This window comes from Arabidopsis thaliana, chromosome 5, assembly GCF_000001735.4.
Source record: "Arabidopsis thaliana chromosome 5, partial sequence".
In the NCBI taxonomy this organism is placed as follows: Eukaryota; Viridiplantae; Streptophyta; class Magnoliopsida; order Brassicales; family Brassicaceae; genus Arabidopsis; species Arabidopsis thaliana.
The window spans coordinates 16,798,247-16,815,084 of NC_003076.8; the positions used below are offsets into that span (position 1 = coordinate 16,798,247).

At 36.3% G+C, this 16,838-nt stretch overlaps 5 protein-coding genes across 12 annotated transcripts; 2 read left to right on the top strand and 3 right to left on the bottom strand.

The window, feature by feature from the left end:
• Positions 1–971: 971 nt before the first annotated feature.
• On the top strand, positions 972–2,856 carry AT5G42000 (ORMDL family protein). 2 transcript variants are annotated; one of them, NM_123565.4, is made up of 3 exons: positions 972–1,385; positions 1,467–1,615; positions 2,297–2,856. In NM_123565.4, exons 1-3 carry the CDS (start codon positions 1,209–1,211, stop codon positions 2,433–2,435), a joined length of 465 nt encoding a protein of 154 aa, NP_199015.1. In that variant the 5' UTR covers positions 972–1,208; the 3' UTR covers positions 2,436–2,856. The 2 variants fall into 2 exon arrangements, with proteins under 2 accessions (NP_199015.1, NP_001154758.1); NM_001161286.2 differs by having other exon boundaries at positions 1,108–1,385; positions 1,467–2,319.
• Positions 2,857–3,460: 604 nt separating this feature from the next.
• Positions 3,461–6,996, top strand: AT5G42010 (Transducin/WD40 repeat-like superfamily protein). 2 transcript variants are annotated; one of them, NM_001344428.1, is made up of 6 exons: positions 3,461–3,784; positions 4,024–5,158; positions 5,250–5,343; positions 5,429–5,638; positions 5,725–5,901; positions 5,988–6,996. In NM_001344428.1, the coding sequence occupies exons 2-6, from the start codon at positions 4,034–4,036 to the stop codon at positions 6,509–6,511; spliced, it is 2,130 nt and encodes a 709-aa protein (NP_001318727.1). In that variant the 5' UTR covers positions 3,461–3,784; positions 4,024–4,033; the 3' UTR covers positions 6,512–6,996. The 2 variants fall into 2 exon arrangements, with proteins under 2 accessions (NP_001318727.1, NP_001330247.1); NM_001344429.1 differs by having other exon boundaries at positions 5,725–6,773.
• Positions 6,997–9,095: 2,099 nt separating this feature from the next.
• On the bottom strand, positions 9,096–12,447 carry BIP2 (Heat shock protein 70 (Hsp 70) family protein). Of its 3 annotated transcripts, NM_123567.3 has the most exons (7): positions 12,180–12,341; positions 11,620–11,887; positions 11,324–11,538; positions 10,975–11,217; positions 10,048–10,765; positions 9,928–9,958; positions 9,237–9,762 (listed from the first exon to the last, which is right to left on the bottom strand). In NM_123567.3, exons 1-7 carry the CDS (start codon positions 12,232–12,234, stop codon positions 9,451–9,453), a joined length of 1,842 nt encoding a protein of 613 aa, NP_199017.2. In that variant the 5' UTR covers positions 12,235–12,341; the 3' UTR covers positions 9,237–9,450. The 3 variants fall into 3 exon arrangements, with proteins under 3 accessions (NP_851119.1, NP_001331824.1, NP_199017.2); NM_180788.3 differs by having other exon boundaries at positions 9,096–9,958; positions 12,180–12,447; NM_001344430.1 differs by having other exon boundaries at positions 9,158–9,958; positions 12,029–12,400.
• A 613-nt stretch (positions 12,448–13,060) lies between these two features.
• ABIL4 (ABL interactor-like protein 4) lies at positions 13,061–15,049 on the bottom strand. Of its 4 annotated transcripts, NM_123568.5 has the most exons (9): positions 14,743–15,049; positions 14,542–14,624; positions 14,298–14,448; positions 14,126–14,225; positions 13,983–14,039; positions 13,850–13,892; positions 13,709–13,779; positions 13,519–13,610; positions 13,062–13,415 (listed from the first exon to the last, which is right to left on the bottom strand). In NM_123568.5, exons 1-9 carry the CDS (start codon positions 14,839–14,841, stop codon positions 13,272–13,274), a joined length of 840 nt encoding a protein of 279 aa, NP_199018.1. In that variant the 5' UTR covers positions 14,842–15,049; the 3' UTR covers positions 13,062–13,271. The 4 variants fall into 4 exon arrangements, with proteins under 4 accessions (NP_001330354.1, NP_199018.1, NP_001330353.1 ...); NM_001344431.1 differs by having other exon boundaries at positions 13,061–13,610; positions 14,743–14,968; NM_001344432.1 differs by having other exon boundaries at positions 13,113–13,415; positions 13,709–13,892; positions 14,743–14,937.
• A 269-nt stretch (positions 15,050–15,318) lies between these two features.
• On the bottom strand, positions 15,319–16,503 carry RPN12b (regulatory particle non-ATPase 12B; the record flags this gene model as incomplete). Its single annotated transcript, NM_123569.3, has 3 exons — positions 15,319–15,841; positions 15,924–16,267; positions 16,399–16,503. 3 exons carry the CDS (start codon positions 16,501–16,503, stop codon positions 15,589–15,591), a joined length of 702 nt encoding a protein of 233 aa, NP_199019.2. The 3' UTR covers positions 15,319–15,588.
• Positions 16,504–16,838: the final 335 nt, after the last annotated feature.

Sequence of the window (16,838 nt, forward strand, 5' to 3'; positions counted from 1 at the left end):
AAAAAAAAAACATTATGTAAATCCTCAGAAATACGATGTTATTTCCTTTGTTTCAAAATATAAAATGTTTAAAACAATCACACATATTAAGATCATTCTTTCTAAAAAATATTATTTATAGAATTAAAAATTTTAACTAATCATAAGAAAAAACTGCAGAATATAAATGATCACAAATTATCAAATACATTTAATTTTCATAGAAACTAACAAAATATTTTTTAATATTTAAAAGATAAACTTTTATAACATCTTATATTTTAATTAGAGGGAATAGTAATCTATTTAAAGTTTTTTTTCTGTGCATGGAAATCAAGAAATTGTGGAATCTAAATTCTATAAGTTTAATAAAAAGATATAGCTAGTTCAAATTTAATGAACCTTGGATAGTATAGCATTAATACGAAATCATTTTGTCGTTGAATAATATATTTTGTGTTAAAAGTCCAATTGCTTTTATTGAATAAGTTGGTGAGACAGAGTGTGTGATGAAGAAAAGAAAAAACAAAAAAATTGTAAGTTTGTCTTAAAAAACCAACGAGGCTTAATCGTGTTTATTGTAATCATTAGGTGAATCTAAATCTAATCCTCATCAAGTTGAAAATATGAGAAGAACAAAAAACTGATAATTTTAGATATTTATTCGAAGATGTTTTTTAAAATGGTATTTTATTCGAAATATTTTTCACGGAAGCACTGGATGGAAAATTTGGTAGCAAAAAAAAAAGGATTTCGAAATTTGGCAGCTAAAATTTGTTCAAAAATAAAATGAAATAACTCTTACTAATATGGTCAAGAATTAACTTCAGAACATATTTTGAAAATGTAAATTAAATTATCGGATGAAAAGGTACGGGTCGGGTCGGAAAACCGGTGTGTTTTGTAATGGGCCTCTATGTAAGCTGACAAGAAAAGTCCAATAAATTAAAAATATGAGTCGTCGTGGTTTATCGAGTGACGCGTTGAGAGTCTTGAGACAGAGTTACTGATAATCATTGTTTTAGGCTAAGATCGGTGAGCCACCCAACCACCTTCCTATTTTAATTTAATGCTTCTTTTTAAAAAAATTGTAGAAAATAAAAAGCCCAGAAAGAGCCCAAAGAACGCAGCAGAGAAAAAAAAAACAAAGAAGAAAGAAAACTTGCTCAACGACGATTCATCAATCATCATCTCCGATCTTCTTCCAAATCCCTCCGGTGAAAAAGACGATGTACGTAAGAGCACTTCCGACGACGGATGTGAATCGGAACACAGAGTGGTTCACATATCCTGGTGTTTGGACTACTTATATTCTCATCCTCTTCTTCTCTTGGCTCCTCGTTCTCTCCGTCTTCCATTGTTCTCCTGGCATCGCTTGGACCATTGTTCATCTCGCTCATTTCACCGTATTATTCCCGATCTCCTCCGATCCAATTTCGAAATTGTTGGTTTCTAGATTTGAATTTTTGAGTTTTTTTGTTTTCTAGGTCACGTATCATTCCTTCCATTGGAAGAAGGGAACACCATTTGGAGATGATCAAGGAGTCTATAATAGATTGACTTGGTGGGAACAGATTGATAATGGCAAGCAGCTTACACGTAATCGCAAATTTCTCACCGTTGTTCCTGTTGTCTTGTAAGTTCCTTCTCTCATATCTCATTAGGATTTTGTTTTGCATCATCATCTCTTGTTGATCTTGTTCAGTATCGAAAAATTGAATGCCTTACCTTATTTTCTATGATTGTTTCTGTATTTGGTGTAATTTTTGCTTAAGTTATGTTTTAGAGATACATTGATCTTCGTTTCCCTACCTACTTGTTCTTTATCTTATTGTAGCTCATTTTACATCTGGTTATATAGAGATGCTAGTCAATGAGCTTAATTACAATTCTATTCCTAGGTGAAGTGGTTGTTTTGACAATTTGATTTGCAATTATTACTACACAGAATACATTTTGACATGACAATCAGATACACAAGAGTCAAGACACTACCGTTCTTCTCATTTTGATTTCTGTTTGTTGACTAGTGCTTCAAATCTGTTCACTGATTAGGGTTGGACCTAAGTTTCCTACTATGATTAAACTCGCTTGATTATTAAGGTCTTTTAGCTAGTGCTCAAGAGCCTTGGATTTAGATTTAGATTTAGACATTCGTACAAGACATAAGGTCTGTTATGAGTTTGCTGAATCTCTCTTAAAAGAAGCACTACTAGATTATGTGTAGTGGAATACCTCAATTGTGTTGTGTGTGACGAATATGTAATCAATGATTGGATCTTTGTGACATAAAAGTCTGACCAAACTTTGTATGTAGGTACTTGATAGCCTCTCACACAACAGACTATCAGCACCCGATGCTCTTTCTCAACACACTGGCTGTATTTGTCATGGTGGTTGCGAAATTCCCGCACATGCACAAGGTCCGCATATTTGGAATCAATGGAGACCAATGAAAAAACTTGAGAAAACAAAGAAAAAGGTCTGTGTATAATGCGAATCAGAGTATTTGGAATGTGGAATCCAACAACAAATGCCATCATCATCATTCAACATGTCTGTACTATACAGACATTGAATCCCTTAACCGGAGAAAATGTGTTATTTGGTCACATCCCATCATCGCATATTCAAACCTTTCTACTCTTTGTTTGGGGCTTCTAATCAATTCATATTTGATCTCTTTTGTGGTTCTCTTAGTTTCTTATTTGTATAATCCCAAAACTGGTTACAACAGAAAGTTGTTTAGCGAGCAATCTAGGGTTTGAATGAATAGTTGGGGAAGATTTATTTATATATACCGTTTTTGATATATATATATATATCATCTTTATAACTAAATCCGATGATTTTGTTGTTGTTGGTGAATTACGTTAGTGACAAGGGTAAAGACATTTTAGCACACGTGAGGTAATGTATTGAGCTCAAAAGGGAAATTGACAAAATCGTGTTCCCACCACCTGAAAACAATATTTTTTTTTTATATTCAAATTTACTGTTAGTGTGTAAATGAATAATTAGATGACATTAAACCAAATTAAAAACAATAGGGAATTTTTAAAAACAATTTGTCCATTTGTACCCTGAGTTATCACCTTGTTCCTAATTGTTTAGTGAATAGGTGGGTAACATATATCGATATTGACTCACACAAAAAAGACTAGAATTTGTTCATCTATCAATAGGCAAATAACTAAAACAAACAATGACCAAATCAAAACGTGGAAAAACAAAAAAAAATAATGGGAAAGATCAATTTTTCTTAAATTAAGATGTAGTATAATGTCGTTTATCTCAAATCAAGAGAAGAAAAGTAAAAATACATTAAAGAAAGACAAATCAACATATGATTATTGAAATAAAAGTGGGATTAGAATATTCATGTTGACTAAGTAAGTGCAAACAAATGTTTGACTATTTCAAAATTAGTTTTTTAATAAATAAAAAAACAAGAGAGAAGAAAAAGACAAAAGAAGAAGGAAAGGATCTTTGTTCTGTTTTATTTGTTTCTCTCTTCCTCTCTTCTTCTTCTTCTTCTTCGTACAATCGAAGAAACAAAACCTCTCAATTTCCGAATATCTCGCTCTTAAACCCTCTCCAATATCTTTCTTTCAAAACCCAACCTTTTGTTTATAAAAACCTTCGCAAGGATTTGCGACTTTAAGAAACGTGACCCGAATCGTCGCAATGTTTGGATAAGAGTTTTAAACTCATTCGTTTCGATGCAATCATTTTGACCAGACAAAGACTATTTATAAGAAAGAGCAGAATTTTGATTCAAACCCGGTTTGATTTTGGTGAAGATGTAAGTAAATCTCTCATAAACTCTTCGTTTTCTCTGTTGGGTTCTTTGCTTTACCCTTAAGTAATCTCCTTTTTGCCGATGGTATTGATTTGCCATGAGTTTATCTTACTACTTCCTTTTGGTGTTACGTGTGGATTAGTTTTATTCGAACCATGGTTGCAAATTTCTGTCCTTTTTCAGCAATTGTGTCCGATATTTGACTTTGTGAATTCTGACGAAATCTGTGTGTTTTTGATCAGAAGCTGTGAGATGGGTACTCGAGGGAACGAGGAAGAGGAAGATTGGTTTTCTGATGCTCGTGAGGAGGTTTCATCTGTTTCTGATTGTAACTCTGAAGTCGCCGATGACTTTGTTCAAGCAACTGGTGATTTAGATCTTTGGACTATGAATCCAGAGAGTGTTACTAACCGTAGACAAAAGTTTTTTCAATCTATGGGTTTTAGTTTCAAAAAACGAGACTTTGATCTTGATCTTGATCTGTTGGGAGACTCTAGTTCCGACCATATTCCGGTTTCGAAACAGTTGACCTCTGTGTCTGAAACTGATCACGAGGAGGAAGAGAAGGAGGAGAAGTTGTTGAGGAATGAATCTACTTCCTCTGGATCCTCCGTTTCATCTTTCTCAACTGCATCTTTGGCTGAAGCATTTAGTTTCAGAGGTTCTTTTCAGAATCGTGCCAAGAACATTGATGATCAGATTTTGCTGACGAGAGACTATTCAAGTAATAGTAGTAGCATTGCTGAGGGATTGAGTGAATCTGATTCGAGTAGGTTTGATAGCTATGGAGATTTACCGAACTCTCCAATGAGTCGTTATGAAGAATCGCCTAAAAAAGGAGCTAAAGGGTGGTTAAAGAAGTTAGGTGTGTTAACTCATGTTCTTGACAAAACTGAAGAGTGCACTGATGGTGAGTCAACGAGATCATCGATACGGAGGCAATTAACTCGAGTTCAGTCTTTTAAGAAGCAATTCAAGGAGCTTTCGTCTCTGTGTGTCGGACAAGAGTTCTCTGCGCATGATGGATCCATAGTAGTGATGAAGTTTTCTCATGATGGGAAGTACTTAGCTAGTGCTGGTGAAGATTGTGTTGTGCGAGTGTGGAACATAATTGAAGATGAGAGAAGGGACAACGAGTTTGAAGTGGCTGAGTCTGATTCAAGCTGTGTTTACTTTGGAATGAATGACAAGTCACAGATTGAGCCTCTCAAGACTGAGAATGAGAAGATCGAAAAGAGCAGAGGATTGTTGAGGAAGAAGTCAGAATCGACTTGCGCTGTGTTGCCTTCAAAAGTCTTTAGTATATCTGAAACCCCGCAACACGAGTTCCGAGGACATACTGGTGAAATCTTGGATCTTTCATGGTCGGAGAAAGGGGTAAAATAAGTTCTGACTTTGTTTAATCATTATATAGTCTGTTTGTGGTAAGATGAGAAGATAGTACTAACAGCTTGTGAATGTGCTGCAGTTTCTACTGTCATCTTCCGTGGACGAGACTGTTCGTTTGTGGCGAGTTGGTTCTTCTGATGAATGTATCAGAGTTTTCTCTCATAAGAGTTTTGGTGAGTTTCTTTCTTTATCTGTCTTCTTCAATGCTGCTTTTGGTATGTTTTCTTAATTAGGCACATTCTCTCTTCCTTGTTACAGTGACTTGTGTGGCATTCAATCCTGTGGATGACAATTACTTTATAAGCGGATCGATTGATGGCAAAGTTCGTATATGGGATGTGTCTCAGTTCCGAGTTGTTGACTATACTGATATAAGACAGATTGTTACAGCTTTGTGCTATCGCCCTGATGGTAAGGGTGCAGTAGTAGGTTCTATGACTGGCGAGTGTCGCTTTTACCATACAACTGGTATGTTATTCACCTTGCGTTTGATTACCAAACTTGCAACTAGAGTCATCTATGTTTTAATGTCTGCATCATCTTTTGAATTTCAGATAACCAGCTGCAACTGGATAGAGATATCAGTTTACATGGGAAGAAGAAGGTTCCTAACAAAAGAATCACCGGTTTTCAGTTTTTCCCCGGAGATTCAGACAAAGTGATGGTTACTTCTGCTGATTCTCAAATACGAATAATCTGCGGTGTGGATACAATCTGCAAGCTTAAGAAAGGTCCAAGTCAAGTTTCTTCTCTTTCTTCAGGATATGTGAAGGATCTTGTGAGTTTGTTTGTTATTGATTTGGTGGATATATTGCAGCTTCAAGTCTTCGAACAACACTGATGAGTCCAACATTTGCTTCATTCACATCTGATGGGAAACACATTGTCTCAACAATAGAAGAGTCAGGCATTCATGTTTGGGACTTCTCTCAACCCAACAAAAAGGCATCTTCTCAGAAACCAAAGACCATCAGATCTTATGAGGGATTTCTATCGCGAAATGTGTCTGTGGCCATACCTTGGCTAGGCCAGGGGAAGGAGGACAGTATCATAGCAGATTTGGAAAAAAGTTTTGCTCATTTCCCTGTTCCCTTGGACTATTTCTCTCCAATGAAAGGAGCAACAACATGGCCGGAAGAGAAGCTTGGAGTAGTAGCAGGTACGGCTGCAGCAGCGGTTTCAGCTACAGTCAGCAGCAGATCTAAGTTGAGGCTCTTAAAAAGTGTGTGCCAGAACGTTCATGGCTCGACGCCTCACCTGTGGGGGCTTGTGATTGTGACTGCAACGTGGGACGGTAGTATCAGAGTATTCCATAACTACGGTTTACCAATTCGAGTCTAAAGACAGAATAAGCAGCGCATGTAGATTTTGAAGGGAATTGTGGCAGTGTTTAGTGCAGCATTCTTTCATTTTGTTTGGAAGTCACTTAGCCTTATTCTTATATACACATAAGAATTGTGAACTAAGTGGGTCTCTTTGCATTTGCTTTTAATTGGTACTATTTGTAATTGTATAGTGTGAGATCTATTTGTGTGTGTGTGTAAAGTTATAAAAATACACTCTTTCACTAATAAATGGGCAGCTAAATCTCTTTGTGATCTTCATAGCAGCTCTGTATATTAGGAGGATTGAGACAAACCCTTTCGTGGAGATATCATTTCATAGCGTTGGTTGAATCAAAACTTGTAGGCGAAAAGGGGAGATCAACTAAAAGCCTCCCCCGATGAGACCATGTTTGAGTACCCGCATTCCAAACTCATACTGATAACACCGAATGTAATGTTACAGAGACAACTAAGGTTGAGGATGATGAAGGAGAAATCAACAGTGGCACGATAAGTCTTCTAAGCGAGAAGGTAAATTTTGTGAGCTCTCTGCAGTCTTCACTTCCAAACCAATCGAGATTCTTGGATAAAGTATTGATCGCGTTTTCTTTCTTGTAGAAATTTTGTTGTTGTTGATGTGTTTGAAAATAATTTTTATCATCAAATTATTATTTTATTTTTTGTGTAGTACCCTTTCTTTTCTAACTTCTGATCATTATTAATTATTATCTTATTTCAAAAAAAATCCTAGAAAAACAAATATGAGCAAAGTCAATAATATAAGGGAAATAAAAGATAGAGTTAACAGAGGGATAAAAAAAAAATTAAGATAATGAAGATTTTAAAAAGAGTTAGTAAGATCAAATTACAAACGATAATGAAAAGACTCTCACTTCTTCTCTTCTTTCTCAGCCTCCGAAGCTGAGGTTCTCTTAGCTCTAGCACCAGCATATATTTTCATTGTGCGTGCTACACGAAGAGTTTGATAAGCGTTGAACAACTTCATGTTGGAATTGAGGTTTACAAGCTCACTTGTTGGCTCGTCACGAACAATAGGCATGTAGTGTTTCATCCTTTTAACGAAAAAAACAAAAATATGAGACAACATCTCAAAGAGATAGATCACATCCAACAATAAATTAAAATAATATCTAGTATCATCATCAGATCTAAAAAATGTGTTAATGACAAATTTGAATTAGTTTACTACATGCATAAACCTTTTTTAATCTCTAAAGGTGAACAAACAACGAATCAGCCAACTCAGAAAAACTCATAATGAACAAAACAACGAACATAGAGAATTCTAAGAGGTATCAGAATACAAAGTAACGAATTAATACATGCCTTTATCGATAAGTCTTTACAAAACCTGAAACTAATAATATACTTACTCGAGATAGGCGAAAAGAAGTAGAAGAAATTGATCTTCACAAGTCGCAGATTTCTTTGCGTCAGGACACTGAAAATATAATATTGATATTTAGGGTTTGAAGGCTTCTCTATATATACTCACGTAAACCCTAAATATTTCACAGAGTACGGGACGAAAACAAAGCCATTAATAATTGAAATCCAAAAGCCCCGTTCTAAAATTCACCGCCTATCCCTATTAATCCCTGCTTAATCATTAGGCTCTACCCTATCCGCTTCGATTAATGACTAATCCCTTAAATAATAGTTGCTTTATTATTTTCTGTTTAATTCGATTTTTATTCTGATTAATCTTCGCCTAATCTTGTATATCCTAATTACTTTTAGATTACAAGTATAAAACAATTTTTCTTTTTATTATTTAATCATTTAGTTTGAGAGTTTTTGATGTTTTACAATAACTTAAGTTCAAAATTTTAATAAAAATCATAAGTTTTGTTTTAAAATATAATTTTATGTGTTTACTATAATTTTGAAAGCAATATTAGATTAATATGTTTTAAAAATATTAAAATAATTTTAAAACTAATCCCAATTACTCCTTAATTTTAATCCGATTTTCCGATTAATTGCTAAGTCCATACCGTGAATCCAATTAATGTCTAGCAATTTTTTTAACAAAGCCCAAAAGCAAACGATGTGCTGGTCAGGTGAGCGTTAGCGTTTTCGAATTTTTGTATTTTAATGAAGTTCCAATTCTGTTTCGAACAATGTTTTACTTCAAAAAATTACTATCGGTTTACTTGGTTTTTGTCATTAAACCGTAATTTTTTGCAATGAAATTAGAAAAACCAAGCCCAGACCTAAATTTATCGATCAAATATATATACTAGAAAATTTATAGTTGTAAAGCTAAATCGACAGGTGCGACTAAAAATCATACTAAATTTAGGCAATTTGTATTTAGGCCTATACACACATTCAACTGAGTTCATATATAAAAAAGAAAAAAATCACCGACATTTCCAAAAAAGAAAAGAAAAAAAAACCACAAAAGTCCAAATTATGTAATTCCGTATGCATCATCAAAAGCACAGAAGAGGTTATATATAGAAATTGAACATCACATTTCTCCCATATAAACGATTTTATTTAAATCATGCAGGCAAAGGGACGTCATTAACAGTTTTGGTGCTCTTTTCGTCGACACTCTTTCTAATCTCTTCTGCAAATTCCCAAAGGCACCAATTCATTGTCAAAATGTAACTTGCGACTTATGATCCTTCATCCTTGGAGAAATGTTAACCCCACGTTACTTACTTTTAAAACTTTATCGATGTAACTTGGTGCATAGAGTGTATCTGATGTTGAATAGAAAAAAGGTATTTGTTATGAAGAAGTAAAGTTATCAGATGAACATAAAGAGAACGTCCAGGGAGACTAAAGAAGGGACGCTACTTAATCTCTCCCCTTTCCTAAAAATCCATAAGAAAAAGGAAACCAAATACAAAAAACAAAAACGACGTTTCATCCTCAAAACTTGTCTCTATGGTTTAATAAATTAACAATAACAGAAGACATCTAGAGCTCATCGTGAGACTCATCTTCCTCCTCAGTCGATGATTCTCCTCCTGCACCTGGTGCTCCGCCTGATCTCTGGTAAACTGCTGTGATGATTGGGTTACACACTGCCTCTACCTCCTTGAGCTTCTCGTCGTACTCTTCTTTCTCTGAGTTTTGGTTCTCGTCGAGCCACTCCAAGGCCTCTTTCGTCGCTGCTTCTATCTTCTCCTTCTCATCTCCTTCCAATTTGTCTGCAAGCTTGTCCTTGTCGCTCACTTGGTTCTTCATGTTGTACACGTATGTCTCCAGGGCATTCCTGGCGTCGATCTTCTCCTTCACCTTCTTGTCTTCCTCTGCAAACTCCTCTGCCTCCTTCACCATCCGGTCAATCTCTTCTTGGCTCAGACGACCCTTCTCGTTTGTGATTGTAATCTTCTCTGATTTACCACTCGCCTTGTCCTCTGCTTTCACATTAAGAATACCGTTGGCGTCCACTTCAAATGTGACCTCGATTTGAGGGGTTCCTCTGTCAAAACGAGATCAGGATAATTATTTTGATATTCAAAATGAGACTAATTTACCATTTACTAAGGGGTAAAAGAAGAGGAAGCAAACCTTGGGGCCGGTGGGACTCCAGTGAGGTCGAATTTCCCGAGTAGCCTGCAGTCCTTGGTGAGACTTCTTTCACCTTCAAAGACCTGAATGGAGACGGTGGTCTGCTGGTCTTGGTACGTTGTGAAAACCTGAGATTTCTTGGTTGGAATAACCGTGTTTCTTGGGATCAACTTTGTCATCACTCCTCCTACAGTCTCGATACCTAAAGTGAGTGGCGCAACATCAAGAAGAAGGATATCTTTGGTCTCATCACCGCCTTCTCCGCTCAAAATACCACCCTGAACAGCAGCACCATAGGCAACAGCCTCGTCGGGGTTCACACCCTTGTTTGGCTCTTTACCTTCAAAGAAGTCCTTCAACAGTTGCTGAACCTTTGGGATCCTGGTGCTTCCACCAACAAGGACAATCTCATCGATCTGGCTCTTCTGTAGACCGGCATCATCCATGGCCTTCTTCACAGGTCCCATGGTCTTCCTGAACAAATCATTGTTAAGCTCCTCGAAACGAGCTCTGGTGAGTGGCTCAGATAAATCAACACCATCAAAGAGTGACTCAATCTCTACACGGACTTGGTGCTGACTGCTTAGAGCTCTCTTTGCCCTCTCACATTCCCTTCGGAGCTTACCAAGAGCCTTGTTGTCCTTGCTGATGTCCTTCTGGTGCTTCTTCTTAATTAACTTGATGAAGTACTCCATGATCCTGTGGTCAAAGTCCTCACCTGCGCAGATCATAACAACAAAAGGTTAGCACCAACATCACACTAAAACAATCCCTCCATTCTGACACATGTTATTGACTATGATTAGCTTGGAATATCGACAATTGCAATTGGCACAGCAATCATTTGTTATTGAACACAATGCAATTCAGAACAATTCATTCTTAATGCAATTCAGAACAATTCATTCGTGGTCACAAGTATTTTACCTCCCAAGTGAGTGTCACCATTTGTGGAGAGAACCTCAAACACTCCGTTATCAATGGTCAAGACACTGACATCAAAAGTACCACCACCAAGGTCAAATACAAGGATGTTCTTCTCACCACCCTTCTTATCAAGACCGTAGGCAATAGCAGCAGCAGTAGGTTCGTTGATGATTCTAGCAACATTGAGCCCAGCAATAACACCGGCATCCTTGGTAGCTTGCCTTTGAGCATCATTGAAGTAAGCTGCGCATAGTCAAACACCAAATAAACAATCAATCACCAATACAGATAAGAAATTTATCTCTCCACTACATATATAACAGAAAACCCGAATTAACAACAAACTAACCTGGAACAGTGACAACAGCGTCCTTGATTTTCTTTCCAAGGTAGGCTTCGGCTGTCTCCTTCATCTTAGTCAGAATCATGGCACTGATCTCCTCAGGACTGAAAACCTTAGTCTCACCATCCTTGATCTTGACTTGAATGTATGGCTTACCATCCTTGTTCACAATCTGGTAAGGTACAAGTTTCCTGTCCTTTTGAACCTCCTTGTCCTCAAATCTGCCAAATACAATAAGAAAGAATTAAACCAACAATATCATCACAAACATATAGAAGAAAAAAAAGAGAATAAGTAATTACTTTCGCCCGATCAATCTCTTAACGTCGAAGACAGTCCTCTCAGGATTAACAGCCGCCTGATTCTTAGCAGCCTCACCAATGAGCCTTTCAGAGTCAGTAAAACCAACCCATGAAGGTGTAATACGGTTTCCTTGGTCATTGGCAATAATTTCAACATGACCATTCTTGTAAACACCAACACAAGAGTAAGTGGTACCAAGATCTATCCCAATAACTGATCCTAACTTCGTAGCCTCTTCTTTTGCAGTGGAAAACGCAAATAAACATCCTGAATCGTAAAAAATTTCAATCGTCAATAAAACTATCAAAACCAAAAACACCAATCAACCAATCTCAAAACTTAATTTCACTCTATTATCAATGAAATGAATCTCTAAGATCGTGATTGTCTATGTAATCGAGATCTAACCTTTAAGATCGTGAAATTGCAACACAACATTGTAAACAAACACATTCAAATCCAGGAACAACGAACACATTACATCGGATTTACAGTTCTGAGATCAAGCAACAATGCAGAAGAGATCTAAATCGAAGAAGAAGATCAGAAAATCACTCACCGAAGAAGATGATCGCAAGCACAACAGTGCTGTTTGCTCCAAACGAGCGAGCCATATCGGAAACTTTTGCGTACGATCTCTCTTTTTGATTTGAACAGAGAGCTTCCTTTTGTTTTCTGGTTTTTAAGCTTTGAAGAAGAAGTTAGGATGCTTAAATAGGTCCAGTGCCCGAAGGTGATGGTGAAGTAGTCGCTTTTTATGGAAGACGAAGAAATTTAACTATGTCATCGGAGATGACGTGGACCAATTATCTTACGACGATCTATAATGTCAACCAATCAGATTTGGTCTTGTGTTGGAGTAATCGTGGCCGTTGGTTACTTCGTTTCTTCTTCTTAATTAGACAATGAGCTTTTGTTGGGCCAGTCTTCTTCTATTACATCATTAGGAGTGGAAAAGAACCGGAACCTGAGTAACCGACTCAGAACTGACCCGAAAAATTGGATTTGAAATCGAATACGAATCCGAACCTGATCGTATCTAAATATTTTATTCGAATATATAAATTTTACTCCATACTCAAATTTAATCCGAAAATCCAAGTATTTACTTGAAATTTCGGGTTTCGATTCCAAAAAAGAACCTGAAAATTATAGCCAATTGATCCGAACCAAAACCGAACCAATATTTTAGATTTATTTTATTGGATCATAAATTTATCTATCCGAATGACTCGTACCCAATCAGGTTTTACTCGAATCCGATCTGCGTACCCGGATGTCCACCCCTAACCATCACCGTTAACAAAGAAATTTTTTCACTAATTAACTTCGAAATTATGAAATAATTATTTGCACTATTAGAAAAATATTGATGGCTCGTACTAATATATTTTTGGATGTAACCTTAAAGAAATAAAGAGAGATTACCTTAACGTGTGATTTTGACTATCTTAAGTCAAAGATAAAAAGAGCGGTGTGTAGAAGAAAGTGACGAAACTAACAGTGAAAATAGTTTTCGTATGGTTTCTGTTGAATTGCAACTAAAGCATCTGAAAGAAAAGTACTAATATCGACAAAATAAGCATCTCTCTCTCTTATTTCACATTAGTTTTGTACAAATCTTTTCATTTATCAAATACAAGGAGAGATTTTAGTTTCTCGACTTGCTCATACTCATCAATGCCTTGAACATCAGAATCTTCTTCCCTTTTCGCGATGAAGATTGCTTTATCTCCACTATCTCTGTATTTCTCGACACAGATATAGCTCTTTGAGGTTCCGGTAACGCTAAGGGCTTTTACAATACACAAAAGATAGCAGCAAAAGTAATTAACTAACCAAAGATGTTGAAATTTTGAAGTAAAATAATCTTTGTAAGTGCTATTATCTATATATACCGGTTTCTTTGGTTGGCTTGGGGAGCTTGAACGTTTCAGTAGAGATCCTGAACGTAAGAGAGGGAATCTCATAGGAGAGTTTGATCTCTTATCTGCAACATTACACACACACACACTTAATTGATTGAACTTATTCTGATTAAAGTCAAGTAAAGAAAGATGGCGGCTTAGTTATTGTAGTAGTAAGTACTTGGTGTTCTGTTGTTGATGTTGTTGTGTACGATAGGTGCAAAAGAGAAGCTTCCTGTCTTGTTAGCTTTCCTGCATTTCACAAACCAATCGTATTACAAACAACAAAACAAGAAGAAGAAGAAGAGAATCAAGATTATACCTTGCAGTATTTGGGAGGTTTTCTAGTATTGTTGATCGAACAGCTTTCAAGCAGCAGATCAGGAGAAAGATTCAGATATCGTATAAACAGAAGCAAACTAAACAATCAGATATAGATAAACGGATTTAGTTACCACTCGTGAACCGGTGTGAGTCATCTCCTGCAGAGAAACTTGTGCCTCTTCCTTGTTCTGTGAAAAAAAACCATCGATATAAGGGCGGATTATGATTGAACGGATCAATTGTGTGAGGGGGAAAAGAGGTTAAAAAGGTATACGAGGGAAGAAGTAACGCTTATGATGGCGAGGATATTGAAATAGAAGCAAATGCTGATGAGTGCCACTCTTCCCCATGTAATCTCTGCATAGTCTCATCCTCTACAACAACAACACATACCAAATGTAAGACAGTTTCAAGAGTATTCATGATTCAAGATTTCGAGTGTTTACTTGTTCAAGAGAAGATAAACGAAGATGAGTGGTGGAGAAATGAGTTGAGTTATCAGAGAGAAAAGAGTTGAATTTGTCAGAGACAGAACCAAGATGATCCACTGTGTTCACTACTGCCTTTGCTGCATACTCTTTCAACGTCTCTATCACTCTGCAATCATTCATCAAAATCACTCGCCACAACAAACACATGGACTAGTTCAAAAATACTATCGTTAGTATCAAGAAAGACAAGTAAGATTACGTTTCTTTGTGTTCTGCTTTGCCATAAGATGTTTCGAAGTACTCAGCTGCTGAGTATAACTGTTTCCGCAGATTCTTTAAATCCTTAAAACACCAAAACAGAACAGAAGATGAATCTTGAATGAAGACAAAAAATCACAATTGCCTATTGATCAATCTATGTTTGAGGAGAGAAAGAGATAGAGAGAACGATCATACAAACCTTGAGGGTTTCTGAGAATTGAAGAGTTTGCTTCATGAAGAGTTCGTCATGATTGGAAGATTGATGAAGAACTATCGCTAAAGATGTAGAGCTCGCCATTAATGAGATGAGGGAAAGAGAGAGAAGAAGATAATGGAGTAAGTAAGAAAGATCCAAGTGGAGACACTATACACACATACTCGACACATTCCATACGTTCTTTACAAGCCAATTATTTTCTTTTAAATGTTAGTAACTAATAATACCAAATTACATTTCATTAAAGACTGAAAAATAATATATTAAATTTATTACGAGGATTTAAAAATTGAAAAAAGCAGTCGACAAATCAAAACATAATGACCCGGAATATTGTATTTAGAGCACACTTTTCAATTATCAAAATGCTTTTTAAGAAATTAATTTATAAGTTATTAATGATTCCATCAATTATTAAATACACAAGTCAAGAAAAAATCGGAAGAAAGATTTGTAGTTGGAAAATTAATGGAGCAGAAAGTAGAGAAGAAGAATTATTTAACATTTTGTTAATTAAAGAGAAAACAACTTCTCAACAATTTTGATATTCTTGTCCCTCTTTCTTGAATAAAAAAAATAATACACATAATATATTTACAAGCAGTGGGACACAAGAATCAAAATTCAATCACGGACTCATTTAATGGAGTTGCCTTTATGAGCCAGAAATCATTCATGTGACCATAACATATAAGTTGCATTATAACCAGACGACAAAAGAAAGAAAGGACAGAGCTAAATTATCTGATGAATCAAATCAACTGTTTGGGAAAATACTAGTGATGACTGAGGCGTGTAAGTCAAACAATGGTAACACTTGAATGGGATTTACAAGATACGCTCGAGCTCTCTGGTGTAACTGAGAGTCTGGTTGATGAGTTGAAGTGACGGTATCTCCTTGCACGGTGCGGTTTCTCTGGTTTTTTGGAAGACAACTAACCCGTCTTTAACTTCCCACTCCGGGTGCTCCTCGTTCACATATGTTAACAGTTGTTGATCAGACGAGAAGAGTAACATCTTACAACCTTCACTGATTGAGAGATGATCGTATGCTTTCTCACTGCATCCAGCTATTTCATCTCTACAGATAAACAATGATGTTTTAAGTCACGGCAATGAGCTAAAGAAGAGAAAGGGTCAAATGACAAATGAAGCCTATTTACCTAATGGTTTTTGCCAAGAGATCCATGAAATAGACGTAAGTCTCATCAGGTGCGGTTTGTCTAGCACTCAACACACGGTTATAAGCACCTTCCATGAAGGATTGCTCGAGCTCCACCGCATGCTTGATGCAAGGATTCTCCAAGGTTGCAGATGAAAGTAATCCCAGTTCTGTGTGGAATTCAGCTATTCTGTTCTGAACAAGCAGTCTCAGTAGGTTCAACCCCATGATTAGATTCTCTTGCGGAGATGGCGGAATACGATTCCTGGTACATAGAAAAAACAGAGCACACGTAAGCAAAAGCAATGCATTCAGTGAGAGTGATATAAGATAATGATCAAACAACTCTAAATCAATTGGTTCAACTTAGGCTCTCTACTCATTAATAAATCAAATCTATATTAAACTTTGACATTGATATATTCAAGGTTTTATCTATTGATCCGCATTGAATTAGGGCTAAAAGGAAACAGTACCTTAAGCTGAGACAAGAGACTGGAACAGGTATCGAAATCTTTTATTATAAACGCAGCTTTAAACCTCTCGAACTGCTGTGAAACCTCCATTAGTTGCGGATCCATCTCTTTCTCTATGAATTTTTCTCTGTCAAACTGGCTTCAGGAAGAAGAAGAATTGAAGAATAAGATTGCCTTTTCTAATTGGGCCGTACATGGGCCTGTTGAATCAGTAATTGAATGGGCTTAAAGTGGGGAATGTAACCCAATAGAAGCTTCCGGGGAATTTTAATACGTGTTATACAGAGTCGAAAACTTGATGCTGACACACTCACTGTCTTTCTCGTCAACGCGTTTTTGGTGTTTGGTCCACAATCCTTAGCCTCTAAGACAAATCAACCCAAATTTTCAAAACATAAAATTAATTAGTTTTGAAAAAAACAATATTTTAAAATTAGATA